Source organism: Mastigoproctus giganteus, chromosome 10 (genome assembly GCF_048544385.1).
Source record: "Mastigoproctus giganteus isolate SK-2022 chromosome 10, ASM4854438v1, whole genome shotgun sequence".
In the NCBI taxonomy this organism is placed as follows: domain Eukaryota; kingdom Metazoa; phylum Arthropoda; class Arachnida; order Uropygi; family Thelyphonidae; genus Mastigoproctus; species Mastigoproctus giganteus.
This window is the reverse complement of record NC_143584.1, coordinates 203624904-203643821: the sequence shown is the minus strand read 5'-3', so window position 1 is coordinate 203643821 and position 18918 is coordinate 203624904. Positions and strand designations below refer to the sequence as shown.

Genomic DNA, 18918 nt, shown 5'->3' with positions numbered 1-18918 from the left:
GCATAACGCATCACAGAACAAATTAAAACTGTAGTACACTGTGCTATAAATTCATATCTTAAGACAGAACTTGATAAGAATTGCAAATCACACAGCAGACTGCAGGCATTTCAGCAGCCTTGTCAGTGTACTAGTAAGCAGATCTGATGTCCTTTGAGAATCATGGTATCCATTATTCCTAAATGTTCCTAAAGCGACAAGGGAGTTCGCAACAGATTCCTATTGGATAAACAAGCTTGTTAAACATTTTCTAGGGGCTACTAACAATGCAAACCAAATTTGCATTAAATAAATCAGTAACATTTAACTACGCATGTATTCTTGTGGTAGAGATTCTTACGGAAGTGTTCTATGTATTATATTGAGGTAAACTTATCTTATTATTTTACAAATATTGATATCAACGTACGACGTATTGAGCTATTTATTTAATCTTTTTAATCTACTACTATTTAATCTTTTCCCAGAAGCAAGAAACTTTAATGAATTAGCCATTCATCAATGAGCATTAATCAGTTTAAACTAAGATGAGTTTTATACATTGGGCAATGAATTCAATGTTTGTAATCCCTATAAAAGACTAATTTAAGAGCATTTTATAACTTCAAAAAAAAAGTGGTGCTTATATGCACCGAGTTAAGAATGTCACTTGCAATTACACTGTTCTACAGTGTAGCGAAGGGGGATTTATTATGTATCTCAAAACATGCATAATAAATAAGCTGAATTACTTTAAGGCAAATCATATACATTTAAAACCTTTTTAACATTGACAACTGGCACTAAAAAGCTATTGTGCCAAGTTCTGTTTTATTTCACTAATATCATAGTAATGTGATTGTGACCATCTTACTTGGACATCGTGACTAGCCAGCTATGGCTATGGATGCGATCATCAATTTTGACTTTTGATTTTTCAATCATTTAAGTGTGTTACTTCAGCTGATTGTAGGTGGGAAACTGTTAATGGTAGAAGAATGAGATTTGGAATGGACACTGTCCAATGAGTGTGGAAATGACAAGTGCAAAAAAATTACAAAAATGCCAAGAGGAGTAAGTGGCAGTGTGTCCAACTTGTAAGGTTACTCTATGGATAAATTGCTAGGTACAAAGAAGGAGATGTTCAATATAGTGACTTCTTCTGTCCACTATAAGCTGGAAGCACAGTATGGCATGGCCAACTGTTGCCCAAAGCATGTTAGTGACATGCCTTGGGAATCTTTCCTTTCTGGCTGAATTTAGCCAGAGTGTGAATGTGTTCTTGATATACCCTATCCTAGAGATATCCCCATAATCAAAAAGTTACAATGATTTTAGTCCAGAGTGTGTGGCAGCTAAATGTTCCTAAAGCAACAGGAAATGATGTGGTCATCATCAAATGTGATATGAAGTAGCTGAGTTACTGGCCAACCAATATGCATATGCAGAGCTGTCCCATCTCTGTATAAAAACAGTTGTGTTCAAACACTCTTTTCTGAAGAGCAGGTATCACCACACAATGGTGAAGATGATCTCATTAATGCTTGTTTGTAGAGACATAATCCAGAGGCGCCTCTGTAGTCAGGTGGGCAGGAGCAGCAGTGCGTAGCACATGCTTCTTGATTAGACCGGGGTTCAAGCTTTTTTTTTTTTTAGGAGCATTAGCAACTTTTCCGCATCCTCCGTATTTGGTGGTGATGGGCTAAAACCCCGGTATAATCAAGAAGCGTGTGCTACGCACTGCTGCTCCTTCCCACCTGGCTATGGAGGTGTCTCCGGTTCGAGCCTGTGACCACCAAATATGGAGGATACGATACAGAGAAAAATTGGATACAGAGAAAAATTGGAGAAAAAAAAGATAGGATACAGAGAAAAATTGTCCAGTGATAAAATTTTCTGTAAATTCATGCCAAACAGTAACATATGGACAGTGGAGAGGCACTTTGTTGACAACACCTGGAGATGATGATCCCCAAAACCAACAATTATGAGTATATTCCCACTGTCACTTAATTTGAAATAAGCCTCATTGGTATACAAGACATTCTCTGGCCACATGTCCTTGATCTCCATCCTTGCCAGAAACCACAAGGCAAAGTTGTTACATTGATGTGGAACAGTTTGTGATAGCCTAAATAAAGGTCAGGGAATGACCACCGCATATCCCCAGAGCAATATGGCCTTAGTTGCTAATGCTTCTAAAAACCAAATAACAACAACATAATCCAGAGACATGTATGATACCACAATCTCACACTTCCTTGACGAAAAATTGTCCAGTGATAAAATTTTCTGTAAATTCATGCCAAACAGTAACATATGGACAGTGGAGAGGCACTTTGTTGACAACACCTGGAGATGATGATCCCCAAAACCAACAATTATGAGTATATTCCCACTGTCACTTAATTTGAAATAAGCCTCATTGGTATACAAGACATTCTCTGGCCACATGTCCTTGATCTCCATCCTTGCCAGAAACCACAAGGCAAAGTTGTTACATTGATGTGGAACAGTTTGTGATAGCCTAAATAAATTTAAGGCTCAGCTGGACATGTATTTTGAACGAACGGAGGGGTGAAATGGGAGTGGTTTTTTTTTTTTTTTTTTTGGCTGATGCTGCATAAGCTTGCTTTCTTGCATCATATGCCTCTACTAATGCTAATGCTAATACTACCCTAACACTTATGGACAAACGTTGTTGATTTCATGCCAAACTATCACAGCAACAGCAATTTCTTCAACATTTGCTGTGACTGGGGTCATTCTCTGCCATGAGCTACATGGCTACAGTTAAGTCAATGTTTCTTTGAATTTTCTCATATACATTAGCCTGTTTAGGGAAAGTTGGATTTGGGAAAAATAATTTTAAATGATGATACCTTTTTAAGTGCAGCTACAGAGTTACTGTTGTTCTCATAAAACAGCTTTACCAACAAAGCATTGCCCTTTGTTAACTGTTTTTGTCATTCCCATTTTAAATGCCCTCCAAAGCTTCAGCAACAATCATGTGATGAGGTCAGATTTGCATTATAGCAAGCATGTGTGTGCATGCACGCGACAGTGCTAATTTTACCATACTGACAGATTTTGGAACATTTTTTTTTTTTTTTTTTTTTTTCTTTGCTCCTTCCATTTCTGCATGTGTTGGATAGTGTCCATTCAAAATGTCATCTTTCTATCATTAATGGCTTCCACCCACAGTCATCTGAAGTGATACAATTTAATCATAACTGTTCTGTATATCAAGGCATATATATATATTTTTAATGATAATAAAGACTTTTAAGATCAAAAGCATTTAGATACCCTTCATGAATATTATGGGGGACTTCTGTGCCAGAAGTCACCCATTCATATAAATTGGCTCAGACACATTTTACAGATAGCTATTCCATGTCATGCATACCAATACAACTCACATTTCAGTATATAAGTTGATTTTATTTTTTGCTTTGAAAATTCTTGCTTTGATTGTGTAACCTGCTTAGTGCTGTATTGCAAATTGGATTTTCAGTAAACAATGCCAATACATGGAGGGTGTTTGACTGATAATCTCAAAAGTTTCAGAACTCAAAAAGTAAAACCTGAAAAGCATAGTTTCTGATGAATTCCATGAACTTTTTCCATCTGTCAAAGAAGAGAAACAAAATCTTGAGTTTTAAAAGGTGAGTAACAATGTACATTTGTATTTGTAGAAGAATAAGAGAAATTTATCTCAATATGATATGTAGAACACTTCCGTATGACACTCTCCAGAAATTAAAACGAATAAAACATTAATGCAAAATAATTACAGTAAAAAAATCAATTGAATGCAATTCAAAAATTAAAGTTAAACATAAATTTTGAAAAACGATTTTCCTTCTAGAGCAGACAATGCTTTTCAATCTTATGTCATGATCACAGGAATGGAAATTACGGAGTGTGTGAGCTTGAATCTTAAATAGAGAGATAATTTATCCTCACACATGCGTGTGAAATGAAGTGATTATCTGTCCACACATGCGTGCAAAAGGCCACAAATCGGAGATTAGATATGGACGACGAACATTAATAGAATTCTCACGTAATTTAATTTTGGCAGTTTCTGAAATTAATAGTCTCATATAATTACATTGAACGCTATGTATTTTGGCCTCGTTAAATAAAAATGTATGTTTTTCGTTAATGCATGAAAGGCCAATTCAGACGTTGCCGAACAAGAAGCATGAACTGAGGATGCGTGCTGTTTTACGTGAACAATGAGTGGGAATCATATAGATCCTTGGTAAGATGAGTCGCAATCACTGCAAGAAATGTTATATACAAGTCATTTATTTGTGTCGCAAAAGAGGAACAGACTGAGCGATTGTTCAGTATAGCATGTAATTTCCGTATTGGTCTGGCCACAATCTTAAATTCGGTATCTTTAAAGAATCGGTTAAGCTGCTTGTGCCACTTTTCAATGTATGGGTCAGAAATAATTTTTTTTTTTTTTTTTTTTTTTGATGTTTCTATTGTTGGTTGGTGTAATTTTTTGTATCCTATCCTTAGCTTGTACCTCAATTCGGTTTATTGTAGCAACAGGATAACCCCTGTTTAAGAATCTGCTAGTTAATATTTGTATTTCTGAGTCTAAAGCAGATTCCGTCATTGAATATTCATAGGCATTCAGAAACTGATTAAGGATAATAGTCCTTTTGTAGGTGAACGGGTGATAGCTGTTATAATGTAGAAGCATACCGGTGTTTGTTATTTTAAGATAGATGTTAAATTGGATTTTATCCGCATCCTGAGTAAGCGGGAAATTTAGAAAACTTAATGACTTAGTATCCGTATTTTCCCTTTCCAATGTAAAATCGAGTCTAGGATGAATATTATTAAACTAATGTAAAATGTCTTGAATAGTGCTACTATCAGTAATAACCAGAACATCATCTAAATACCTCCCATAGTATGTGATACCGGGTAGAAAAGGCATCAAATGTATACGATCAATCATTGAGAGATAGACCTCTGATATTAAGCCACTTAGACTCAATCCCATTGGCTAACCAAAAATTTGTTTATATACTTTGTCTCAAAAGTTGATATAGTTGGCTTCAACTAAAAGTTTAATCAAGTGAAAAATTTATTTAATAGGAAGTTTCATATAATTAATCAGCATAAAGTTATTATTTAACATATCCCAAAGAATATCTAATGTGCATTCAACATTTACATTTGTATATAAGGAAGTTACATCCAGTGAGAATAAATTATCATTATCACCGAGTCTACAGTTCTTAAGGTTATTAAATAATGTATCGTAGTTTTTTATCCCAAATTGTATCGCCTGTCTAAATGGTTTTATAATACTATAAACGTGTGGCTAAGGATGGAAATGCTGAATTTCTGTAAGAAACAATGGGCTGAATAGGAAATCTGTTCTTATGCAATTTTAACTGACTGAAAGTGCAGGAATGTTGTATATTCTGGCCTTCAATTCCTTTAACTGAGACATGGTAATGTAGTCATTTTTTCGATATGTGGTTAATGTTTTATTGTACTGATTGACTAAATTGGTAAATAGTACTAGGTAAGTACTCTCAAGATAAGTAGAGGTATCTGATATAATTGAATCTAACTTATTTATATAATCAGTTTTATCAAATATTACAAATGTATCTCCTTTAAATAAGTTAGATTCAATTATAATCCCCAGGGGCTCACATCTGGTGAGTATGGGCTTGGCAACCCAGGGTCCTCAGCTGGATATCATCATTCTTCTCTTTCTTGGTGATTTCCTTCTACTTCTCTCTCTCTCTCTCTCTCTCTCTCTCTCTCTCTCTCTCTCTCTCTCTCTCTCTCTCTCTCTCTCAGCAGCAGTGGTCAAAAAAGCATTGATATAACAATACCAGTAAACAAAAACAGCTATTGTATAATTTGAGACCTATGATCTTTCCATCAAAAACTAACTTACAAGGAAGTATACCTAATGTGAATTCAGAAATTTACTTACTTCATCCAATGAGGCTTGCAGTTGTTGGGACTCTTTAAGTGATGCTGTAATATGAGAACTACTAGCTTTGGTTTGATTTAAAGAGGCAATCAGTTCTTTGTTTTCTAATATATTCCCTTGGGCAGAAACTAACTGTTCAAGAAGTGACTCCTCAAGATGAGTTAACTGCATTTTTAAATCTTCTTCTTGTTGCAATAGCAACGTTCTTCGTTCTTCCAATTCAGGTTTTTCATGTTTTAACACAGTTGCAAGTAGCTATATATATTTAAGGGAGAAAAAAAACAGACTTTTCTTGTATTCAAGAACCATCAAATTTTCAAAATAAGAATGAAATATTAAAAGTTTTTATCACATTTCAGCTTAATATTAATTAAAATAACACAATTTTCATCTCTGTTTTATAATGAGCTAAGCAAACTGAGGCGAAATAGAGTTTTTTCTGATAAAGATATTCATCTCTCATACGAATGGCACCGTCTCAAGTTGCACACGACAACACTGAATAAAAGGCACTTTTCTAAAGAGAAGTCACTGTTCTCTATTCTTAATGCAGTGTCACAACCTATACAGCTTTCAATAGTGATGATGTCTCTTAAAAGGGTGGACATATATCTGTCTATGTAATTCACAGAAAACAAGTGATTAATATCACAGCTTGTGGGATGCCAGTTAGTGGCTACATGCATCTTAAAATGAAAGAGCTGCTAAGAGGTAAATTAGAAGAAATTTAGAAAAATTAGAAGAAGAAATTTATGAAGCTAGTAACAGGACTTCTTTTCCTATATCATAAGATATGGTCAAAATGGTTCTCTAAAATACATCGTAATAAATCTTCTGGAAAGTGTAAAGCATGTAATATTTGATATAGTTATTTGAAGTAATGTGGATGTTCTGACATAATCAAAAGTTGCTGTGATGATAAAAGATGACAAAAGTTGTGTGATAGAGGTTTTAACAGAAAGTAACAGTAAAATATTGGAGATTGAACAATGTATTAATAACATATTTTGTCTGCTATTAAAAAGTTCTTAACTGAGATGATTATATTATTCAATATGGCAAGCATTTGATCAACCAAAGGTATGTGTACATGTGTCATAAAGAAATTTTTAATAATAGACAAAGTGATGTTAGAAGTTTCTATTAATTAATGAAGGCATCACCACTTTGAGTTAATACTACTTTGAGTTAATATTGTTATTTATATAGCATATTAGCATTTAAGACAATATTTGTATGTTACATAGAGTAAACATCCATATTAACATGGAAAAACCCCACTTCATCCACTTGAGATTAGCTAACTACAGGTCTGTGTTCAAATCCCATTCAAATACAGATCACATCAAACAAGTCCAGATTTTCTTACAGGAAGTTACATTAAAAAATGAAAGGTACTGACTCTAGACTGTGATTAAAACACAATGAATTTGAAGCTTAATTTTTATGAAAGTTTGCTTATTTGGTATGATAAAAATGTTGGAAACTAACGATACAGTATATTGACACACAAAAGAACATAACTAACTTTTCAACAAAAACATCTCATCATTTATATCATGCATTAATAGTTATGGGTAGATTAGAAACAAGATGGGTTACAATATAAATTTGAAATGTAGAAACTGAGATGGGTTACCATATAAATTTGAAATCTGGAAACTGAGGCCTCAAGTGCAAGTGAGGCCACCCATTTACAACAAGTGTTCTTACTAACAATCAGAGTTAGTAAATATACAGGAATCAACATCAGATATATTATCAGTTCCTTGCCTTCTCATTCTCTTTAGCTTCATTGTGACTGGAAAGATGTAACTGGAGGATTCTGCAATAGTTCTCACCATGTAGATATCTAAACAAGTTTTTTTTAAAATTATTTTAACTATTTATCAATAGAAGAAGGCACCACAGCGTTCCAAAACATTTGTAATACTGTATTATCAAGTTATTAATTAATTAAATTGCCAAAATTAAGTTCAAACAAACAGCACAGTGTAGTGTGTTTCATTATTAAATTAGTCATTCCTGTATTTATTATAATGTCCTTCAATTCTCTCAATATCTTCTACATCTATTTATTTGTATTAACTGATTTGGTTTCATCAAATTCTGGATCTGAATTCCACAAAATTTCTTCAATTTTAGCTTTTTAAAGCTCACAACAGACAACTGAGGCCGCAAGTGCAATCTTCTCCATCAATTTCCAAAACCATTTCTCTGCTGCCACCTATTAAAAACCATGATTGCAATTAGCTGGAAACATTTAAAGCCAACTGAAACATTAAAGGAATGTAGTTTGTAATGACTTTTAAAATGTAGATCTATGTACATATCAAAGTGTTAGGCCAAATGACTCGAATGAGTACAATGGACAATTGTACAGAGAAATAGAGTGGGCTAGTACCATGTACTTTTTCTGACAGAATCTCAGTTATCGGTTGATTCAACTACTGCTCATCTCAGATGCCCAAATTATTCGCTGTATGTTTCCTTTCGCCTCAAAGGTGGTACTTGTGCATATGTCCGTTCTGATATTCCCTGTCAGAGACTTGGCAATTTGGAATCTCCTCTCTTTGATCTTCTCTGGCTTAAAATCTCTCTACCTCATTGTGTCAAATTCATCTTTACCGTTCTCCCAACTCCACTAATCACTTGGAGCTCTTTGACCTCCTCTCTTTGCAACTTGACTTTTTCCAGTCCAACTTTCCTAACAGTGAGGTAATTTTCCTTGGTGATTTTAATGTTCACAACTCCAGCTGGCTTCCGTTTTCTAGTCACACTGACACAGCAGGTCGAGATGCTGAGGCTTTTGCAATTACTAATGACCTAGCACAGATTGTTCATTTACCTACAAGAATACCGGACAATCCTAATCATACAGCCAATATGCTTGATCTTTTTCTCACAAACAACCCTTCTAAGTACACGCTCGAAGTGAGAGGTCCTTTAGGCACTTCAGATCACAACTTGGTGATTGTCTCTTCTCCAATGGAACCTTTATCTTGTGGCTATTCCCAACCTCGTGTTGTTTGGCATTACAAGAATGCAAAATGGGATGAATCTGCGAGACTTCTTTTCTTCTTTTCCTTGGTCGGATTACTGTTTCAACACTTCTGATGTCAACGTTTGCTCAGATCATGTCAGTGAAATTATTCTTGCAGGAATGGAACCCTTTATCCCACACTCCACTTTAAAATCTCATCCTTTATCTAAACCTTGGTTTTCCAATAAATGTGCTAAGGCTGTCCAAGAGAAGAATGTTGCATATTGTAATTGGCTTGTTTCTAATTCTTCAGTTTCATTTTCTGCCTACACCAAAGCTCGCAACAATTGTAAAGCAGTTATTAATCAGTCCAAACTAGAGTTTGAACAGGCTAAGAGTAGAAAAGTAGCTTCTTGCCCTAATGGTAGCCGAGCATTCTGGTCTCTTGCCAAAGCTATTGGCCGCAACTTTTGCCCATCTCTGCTCCCACCTCTGTCCAAACCAGATGGTTCTGTTGTCACTTCAGCCAAGGATAAAGCTGACCTGCTAGCATCCCATTTTTCTTCCAGCTCATGTATCAATGATCTTGGTAAAACACCTCCCACCATTCCCAACACGCTCCATTCAATGCCTCTGTGGTCTAACGTCAAAAGGATATCTGAAGGATTTTGATGAATCTTGATGCTAAGAAAGCTCCAGGTCCTGATGATATTTCTCCACTCGTTCTCAAAACCTGTGCTCCTGAACTTACTCCTATTCTTTGCGGCCTTTTTTCACTTTCTTATTCCAAAGGTGTTTTTCCTTCTGCTTGGAAATTTGCTCATATCCAGCCAGTTCTTAAAAAGGGTGACAAATCCCTCCCATCCAATTATCGTCCCATTGCAATTACTTCTACTCTTTCTAAAGTAATGGAGAAATCAATTAACCGCCAACTCTTAAACTACCTAGAAACCTTCCGTCTGATCAACGATCGCCAGTATGGATTCCGTCAGTGTCGATCCACTGGTGATATTCTGGCTTATGTTACCCATTTATGGACTAATTCAATGGAAAGGTTCGGTGAAACACAAGTAGTTGCTCTTGACATCTCAAAGGCTTTTGATCGTGTTTGGCATAAAGGTCTTCTAAACAAGCTTCCATCTTATGGTTTGCCAACTGTTTTTAGTAATTGGTTATCCAGTTTTCTCTGTGATCGCTCACTGAGGGCGATGGTAGATGGCTCTCTGTCTTCTAACTTCTCCACCAATGCAGGTGTCCCCCAAGGTTCAGTTCTTTCCCCCACTCTTTTCCTCTTGTATATTAATGACCTTCTTCCATTGACTGGAAATCCTATCCATAGTTTTGCCGAAGATAGCACATTGCATTCCACTTTCCATTTTGAGAAACCTTGTCCTGCTCAATCAGCTTCAACTTCTCGAAAATCTGCTACCAATTCCTTAAATGCCGATCTTCAGGTAATTCTCCAGTGGGGCAAAGACAACTTAGTTGATTTCAACCTTCTAAAACTCAGTCTTGTCTTATATCTCGCAAAAAGGATTCTTCTGCTCCTAGGCTTATCTTTAATGACACTCCGATTTCTAGGCAAAATGATATATCTCTTTTGGGGATTACCCTGACTTCTAATCTCTCTTGGCACAAGCACATTACAAATATTGCTTCCTCTGCATCTAAAAAACTTGGTTTTCGCTTTCGCTCTCAGCGTTACTTTTCTTCCAAACAGCTGCTCATTCTGTATAAATCGCAAATCCGCCCTGCCATGGAATATTGTTCCCACATCTGGGGTTGTGCCCCCAAAACCTCTCTCAGGCTTCTTGATTCCATTCAGAAGATGGCAGTTAGGTTAATTAATGATTCATCTCTAACAGAGCCTCTCCACTCGCTTTCTCATAGACGCACTGTTTCTGCTGCATGCCTCTTCTACAGATACTTCCACGGGCACTGTTCTTCTGAATTGGCTTCTATAATTCCTGCTCTCTCTTTCAAAACAGTCCAAACACGTGCCACCACCAGCCAACATCCATTTACTGTCCAACTTCAAACCCACAGACCCAACTTTTCGTCTTCCTCATTTATTCATTCAACTGCCGTTTTCTGGAACAACCTTCCTTCATACGTATTTCCTGAAAATTACAATCTACAGAAGTTCAAGTCAAATGTCAACAAACATCTTCTTTTGTCTTCTCCACCTCCAACCCAAGCACGGTACTAATTATTATAGGTTCTAATACCACTCGTGTTTGGGGTTCACATAAAAAAAAAAAATAGTAAATCAGAATGTCTTATAATAGGGGATTTTAACTTCCCAGATATTGACTGGAACTTGTGGGTTGGTCACTCACACACTAGTAAGACTTTTTTGGATTTATTGGATGATTGTTTTCTGCAGCAGCATGTTCGAGAGGCAACCAGAGAGGGTAATACTCTCGATCTGGTTATCAGCAGTGATCATTCGTGTATTAAGAATTTGCAGATAAAGGAACTACTAGGTGGCAGTGATCACAGTGTACTGATGTGGAATTTACTTAAAGATATAATTACCATCAGGGGGTAAAGGAAAGGGTTTTTGCTTCCGTAATGGTGAGTACAGTGGTCTCAGACAGTTTTTAAATTCTGTACAGTGGGATCAACTGACGATGTTACCAACAGTAAATTCTAAGTGGGAAGCATTCAAGTAATTAATCGTGGATGCTACTAAAAGTTTCATACCTATTAAGAAATATTGTTCAAGGTTTAGGCCTAAATGGTTATAAAATGAACTAATGAGACTCGTGAGAGAGAAGAAAAATGCATGGGATGCATATAAATTATCAAGCGACTCAGAAGCCTATGGCAGATATAAGCTAGTCTGTAATCAGGTCACAAAGGAGGTTAGGCAGGCGAAGGCAGATTACGAGAAATCCTTGGCAAAAGATGCTAAGAAAAACAGCAAGGATTTCTTTACTTATATAAACTGTAAAAGGAAGGGGATGAATCTGATTGGTCCACTTGATATCGATGGTTCCACTATTGATGATCCTGCTCAGATAGCAAACAAACTGAATGAGTATTTTGCATCTATATTCACACATGAGGAGTTATTAAGGTTTGAAAATGGCAGAAGGTTATCAAATTGTAGCAGGGTGCTTAATGATTTTGTAATAACTGAGAGCAAAGTGGAGGAGAAATTGTTGAAGTTAAACATAAGAAAGGCACCTGTGGTGGATGGGATCTATCCAGTTATATTAAAGGAGACAGCACAGCAACTAAGCAAACCCTTAGCCATAATTAGGAGAGCATCCTTGGACTCAGGGGAGGTCACCACGGACTGGAGTTGTACAAATGTATCCCCAATTCACAAAGGGGGATTGAAGGGTGACATGAGTAATTACAGACCATTTAGTTTAATTTCTGTTCCGGGTAAAATTATGGAGTCACTGGTTAAAGATGCATTGCAAGGTCATCTAGACAAGACTGCAGCAATAATTCAGACACAGCATGGATTTGTTAAGGTAAAGTCTTGTCTGACAAATTTGATAGGTTATTATGATGTGGTTACAAAGGAACTGGATGCAAAAAATAATTTTGATATCATATATTTGGATTTCAGGAAAGCTTTTTACACTGTTGCGCATGGAAGACTATTGTACAAATTGGAGCAGAATGGTATTAAGGGTAAGTTGCTACAATGGATAAAAGGATGGTTGAGTGGGAGAGACAGAGGGTGGTAATTAATGGGTGCTGCTCTTCGTGGACTAATATTATTAGTGGAGTCCCACAGGGTTCGGTGTTGGGTCCTCTGTTGTTTTGCATATTTATCAATGATATTGATGAAGGTATATCAGGCTTAGTATCGAAGTTTGCAGATGATACAAATGTTGGAAGGGTTATTAATGACAGTAATGGCAGTGTGCTACTGCAACAGGATCTAGATAATTTGGGCAGATGGGCTAAGAAGTGGCAACTGAAGTTTAACCTTGACAAATGCAAAGTACTGCATATGGGTAGAAGTAACCCCAGAGAAACGTACCAACTGTGTGGTACTATACTTAAGGTGGTAGAAAATGAAAAAGACCTGGGAGTAATTGGACAGGCTGCCAGGGCAGATCATGGGGTTTTTGTCAATGATATATAGGAATTTTGCTAGCAGGGAAATGGAGATGATTGTCCCTCTGTATAAGGCAATGGTCAGGCCACGCCTTGAGTACTGCGTACAGGTCTGGAGGCCTCATTTTAGAAAGGATGTAGATTTGCTTGAGCGTGTACAGAGAAGGGCAACAAGATTGGTGAGAGGAATGAAGGGATCCTCTTACCAAGAGAGGCATATGTTCTGGAAATTGCAGTGGCTGGAGACTAGGCACCTGCGCGGTGATCTGATTGAGGTGTATAAGGCCTTGAATGAGTTAAGGATGCTGAATTCTGATGGAATCCTTCCACTTGTTCAGATTGCGAACCTAAGGGGGCATAAATTCAAATTAAGAAAAGACAGATGTAGAATAGATGTGTGGAAATTAGCCTTTAGCCAGCAGGTGGTTAATTGCTGGAACAAACTTCCATCTGTCATTGTGGAAGTTGATAGCTTAAATAAATTCAAGGAGGAACTGGACAAACTTTTACAGGGAATGGTTTTATGAATTTTTTTTTTTTTGGATAATGGTACATAAGCTCATACACTTGCTTTCTTGCATCACATGCCACTACTACTACTACACATGTAGATCTAAAGAATTAAGAATAATCTTACATCATTTTTAATCTTTTATCAGTCACATATTTCTGTCAATGGAACAGCAAATCACATAAATCATATTGGCCCATGCACCTTTTACTGCTGTCTAATATGTATTATTTCTAACAATAAAAATACCTGTGAACCATCTGTCTAATACAATGTGGGTCTGTGGTAAGAAGTTTGTGGTGTCATGACGACAACTCCTTATTTACTGCTCCTATGTTTTTTATTATTAAATTTTTAATTAAAAATTTTAATTAAAATTTAAAAAATTTAAATTTTTTCTTTTACTATCATCTTGAAGGAAGGTTAAAGGAGACTGCATTACTGAACAAGTTGAAAGAACTGGATAATAAGATATGAAATTGTATTAGAAGATGAAATGCACAAGGCATAATTTCACATGGGTTTAGGTAATTAACTATATAATATTAGTGTAGATACACCACAGTTTACCCATAAATTTGAACTACGTATGTAGTGTAATAGGCATTGTTTTAATAGTATCTCATATTGTGGGTGCCTTCACAGCGAGATAGCTGGTATTGCATTACTTACCAGGGTACCTGCCCACTCACTGATGATGAAGCCAAAAAACTTTGAAACGATCGTCTGGGTGGTGGTATCCACTGAAAATAAATAACAGTAGTCTTCTCTACTAGAGAAGCGTTATTTATTTGAAGTAGTGCAATACCAGTTATCTCGTTGTGAAGGCACCCACAATATGAGATACTATTAAAATGATGCCTATTACACTACATATATAGTTCAAATTTATGGGTAAACTATGGTGTATCTACCAATATTATACAGATATGAAATTATATTTTATGAGAACCAACAATGTTTTATCAATAGCATTTCTTATTTCAGTTAATTTTGGATCACTTATGTGAATAATTAGCTCATTTAGACATTAAGGTAAAATATATAGGTCTGAAGTGCAATAAATACAGGGAGAATTGAACAAATATATATATTTTTTCTTGAATTTTCTTTTTGCCCTCAATTTTGAAAGGAATTTAGGAAAGCTCTAATGAAACTATATATATATTATTTAGGGCATACCTGTCCGGTTAGTCCTGTTCTTGTAGTAGTAAAGTTAACGGTGGTAACCACAGAAGCAGCATAAGAAGGCAGTTCTACAGAGGAGTTTCTAGTAACTAGAAAAAGCCTGAACTGTTCATTGTAATCTACCACTTTCTCTCCAATTTGTACTACATATCTAGGACCTGAATTTAGAGAATGAACATGCATGAGATTTCATTCTAGTCTTATATTCTTAAAAAAAATCAAGCATGAAAACAATAAATTAAATATTGAAAAGCAGTTATAAATTCTTTCACACACACAGAGAGAGAGAGAGAGAGAGAGAGAGAGAGAGAGAGAGAGAGAGAGAGAGAGATGGTATAAATATTTTTTTTAATTAAAAGGCACCAGATTTTGGGCCTGCTTTTCATGGTATATAGTGTTAGGCCAATAGAGTAAATGGTACCTTGCAGAAGGAGAAGGCACCTCCATAGCCAGGTGGGAAGGAGCAGCAGTGTGTAGCACATGCTTCTTGATTAGACCGGGGTTCGAGCCTGTCACCACCAAATATGGAGGATGCGGAAAGGTCATGGAATGACCACCGCATATTCCCGGAGCAATATGGCCTTAGTTGCTAATGCTCCTAAAAACCAAATAACAACAACAACAGCAGAAGGAGAAATATTATGACATCATTAATGACATTGTTCTTCCAGTATTGATGCAATTTTGTGGCAAAGGCCTTTATGTCTTTCAACAAGACAATGAGTTTGTTAAAAAGCATGGCATACAGGTTTGGTTGGTTTGGTATAGATTTTATTGGCGCATTAGCAACTAAGGCTATAATGCGCCAAAACCAGGTGATATATAAAAATTTAAGCTTTCACTGACCTAATTACTTAGGTCACCATGTTAGAAGAAAACTACAAATAGCCATCCACCAAGGCCAACAGTAGTAATGAAACCAAATATGGACACCAAGGAATACGAGAAACTAAGGACGGGGATATCAACCAATGATTGATGACCATTGGAATATGCCACCCAAAGTTGAGAACGGAATGCCACCCGTTTAAGATAACAGAACCCACCTGATAGGGAAGTTAAAAAAAAAAAAAAAGCTATCACACAATCAGAGAAGGATGTTGAACCAAAGAAAGAGGAACACAAGTATGCGGCTTGCCCCATGAGTGATAATGAAGAGAATGCCCATGCCCCAATGAAACTGGGGCCGCCTTCTCTATTGACTCCATACTTCTGCCTTTCCCCCCCAGTCTTCTGCCTCCTTCCCGTCCATCTTCACGCTAGCGAAGTCCCACACAACAAAATTAATACATCAAAACCGCCATACGCCCAGCATTCGGCCTAAGAAATTAAAGTGATAATATCCCCACGTCAACGCAAATAATAAAAATCACTTTATTTTATTTTCTTGATGACCATTGGAATATGACACCCGAAGTTTTTTTTTTTTTTTTTGGTCCTAGCCACCGAAATCTCAGGAAACTAAGCAGCAGGACCTGCCAGAGTAAACTAAGTTTACGGAGTTCCTGGCCACGGGGCGTAAGTGGGGCAACGTTGGATCCCAACAGGGGTCCAGCGGCTAAATGGCCAGAAGAACAACGGTACACGACATTACACGATCCAAGATCCATACACTTTTAAATTTTTTTTTTTTTTTTTTTTGGTAGTTGTTGGCGCATCGGCTTCTGTGGCCATAGTGCACCTCCCAAGGTTTTTTTTTGCAGTACTTTGATCCAAGCCCGAGGCGGGATTCGAACCCGCGACCTTTGGGTTGCCAGGTAGGCACTTTACCCACCTGGCTAGCCCGGTCGGCCCATACATTTTTAAATCTCTGGCATTTACAGTGTACTGTAATACACCACAACGTAAACTACGCGGAGATGGGGGGAACCCCTGGTGCCGCTTGACCCTAAAAACACTTACACTTACATGTCAAGATATATCAACATACACTGTTTCTCTCTTGAACGGTGCTTTCTTTCCTTTCCTGTGGGGAGAGGGGGGCTTTGCCCCCACTCCTTCCCTTCCCCAAATCTCTTCCCTCTGGTGGAGCACGGGCCTGCTCCACTGCAATCGCGGGGCTATCCTCTCTATTGGCCCCTTACTTCCTTTTCTTCCCTCCAGCCTTCAGTCTTTACTCCCCCTTTACTGTTGACTTTCACAGCATTTTCAGCCCCACGCGTCCAAATTTAACTACATCAAAATTTCCTGCCCGACCCATTTAGGCATATAGAAAATATTATTTCAGCGTATAGCCTCTCGCAAGCGTCTAAATTATTCTAACAAACGCTAATAACTAACTGCGAGCAGCACTTTTTTTTTTTTTTTCTTCAGGTTCTAGACACTGAAATCCTAGGAAAGTAGGTGGCAGGACCCACCAGAGTACTATATAGGTAACACCCAGCCGGCCTCCCCGTGGAGAGGTATGGTAACGTCGGGTCCCATTAGGGGCCTGGCGGCTAACAGGCCGGATGAACAAGGGCACAACATGCTACATACCACATGACCCATATACTTTTAAATCCCTGGCTTGTCTGATACAGTGTACATATGCGGAGATGGGAGAAATCCCAGGAGCCGTTAGACCCAAATATACCTATACCTATGTCAAGATATAAAATAACAAAGGTATAAAATGTAGAAAAGATAAATCACTAAAGAAATAACAATAACATGTAAATTTTAAATACAAGTAAAAACCTTTATTGATTTAAAATAGCTAAAAACAGCAGACACATTGTCATTGTCGGATAAAATCTGACTGAGTGTATACGGCTCAGTCAGATGATTAAAAGCGGTGAAACGGATATTGCTAAAATCTGGACAGTCAATTAAAATGTGTCTGATTGATAAAATTGTGCCACAGGACTCACACATAGGAAGATCATCAGCCCTCAGCAAATACGAATGAGTCAAATGACTATGTCCTATGTGGGTCCGGGCAAGAACAACTTCCTCCTTACGATTCCTGCGCAGACTAGACTGCCACGGTTCAATTACAGGCTTTATACGATATAATTTATTCTTAGTCTGTCTATTCCACGAATCCTGCCATTAGGAGTATATCTTTTGGTGTATTATTTGCCTGTAGTCTATGTAGGGGACTGACAGGCAGCGATTATTATTGGGAATTGCTGATTTGGCTGCAGTGTCAGCCAAATCATTTCCCCTAATCCCAATGTGGCTGGGAATCCAGCAGAAGAGGATATCATATTCATGTTCATGGAGAAAGTGAACCTTCTGCTGAATGCAAGACAGCATTGCACACAATGGCTTAGTTTCAAGAGAATGATATGATAATGAAAAGATATGCAAAGGCTCAATTGTAGAATTCAACATCACTCACTACTGAAGATTCCATTCTGCTGAAGAAAATGGAAAAATAATTCCAGTAACATGTATGATAAACTGACTGGAAATGTTACCCAAACACTAAATGGTGTATTTTAGGCCAAAGAAGGCACTATACTACGCTGAAATCTGATCTGTAAACTGTTGTTACACTGTATGCTACCAATACTTTTGGTAGAGTAGCACAGCGTATAATATACATATCATCAAGCACACAAAGGCTTCAAATTTGAGAATCTACAGTACCACTTAGCACCCATTGTTTAGAAATTAGATTTTAGTATAAACTAATTAAGAAAATATTTATTGTATGTATGTATCATGCATGTTAAAATGCTTCCAATTCCTAATGGTGTTCTCATATACTATTTTCAAATGCACAATAACTAATGGTTGAATATCATAAAATGCCCCGATTATTTTGGAAATACATGTAATGAATTTTATTTACTCAAGAGTAATTGTTCTTAATTTTAATCTTTATTTTTCTCTATACTCACGTAGGGGGATCGTGGTGGGGGTAGGAAATCTACTCATGTAGAAGTTGTAGGAGATCTGCGGACTTACTTAATAAGTACAGGTCAATGTTGAAAAAAGTTGTGGGTTAGGGTTAAAATTAAAAGTGTCTGCAATTTTGCACAGACATGATAGGAGGGAGTATATGATGAGACTCTTGGCAATCAGTTTGGCCCTGGAGAGATTGTGCAGGGCTTACGGCATAGCATTTCTCAGCATGGTCTATGCTTGTTAAAGGACAGACTGCTATTACAGGAATGGGATACACTTAAATAGAAAGGGTGCAAGAATATTTCCTGATGCTATCGAGGCAGTGTTAGGTGGGTTAGAAAACTGCTAGTTTAG

General features: G+C 37.0%; 1 protein-coding gene across 1 annotated transcript in view; it reads right to left on the bottom strand.

The window, feature by feature from the left end:
• btv (dynein cytoplasmic heavy chain beethoven) overlaps positions 1-18918 on the bottom strand; it is a 696240-nt gene that overhangs the window by 113906 nt on the left and 563416 nt on the right. Inside the window, exons 56-57 of the mRNA XM_090384033.1 lie at positions 14722-14885; positions 5963-6217 (exon numbers count right to left, since the gene is read on the bottom strand). Of these exons, the coding sequence (XP_090240159.1) occupies positions 5963-6217; positions 14722-14885 (419 nt within the window). The remainder of the gene's footprint in view (positions 1-5962; positions 6218-14721; positions 14886-18918) is intronic.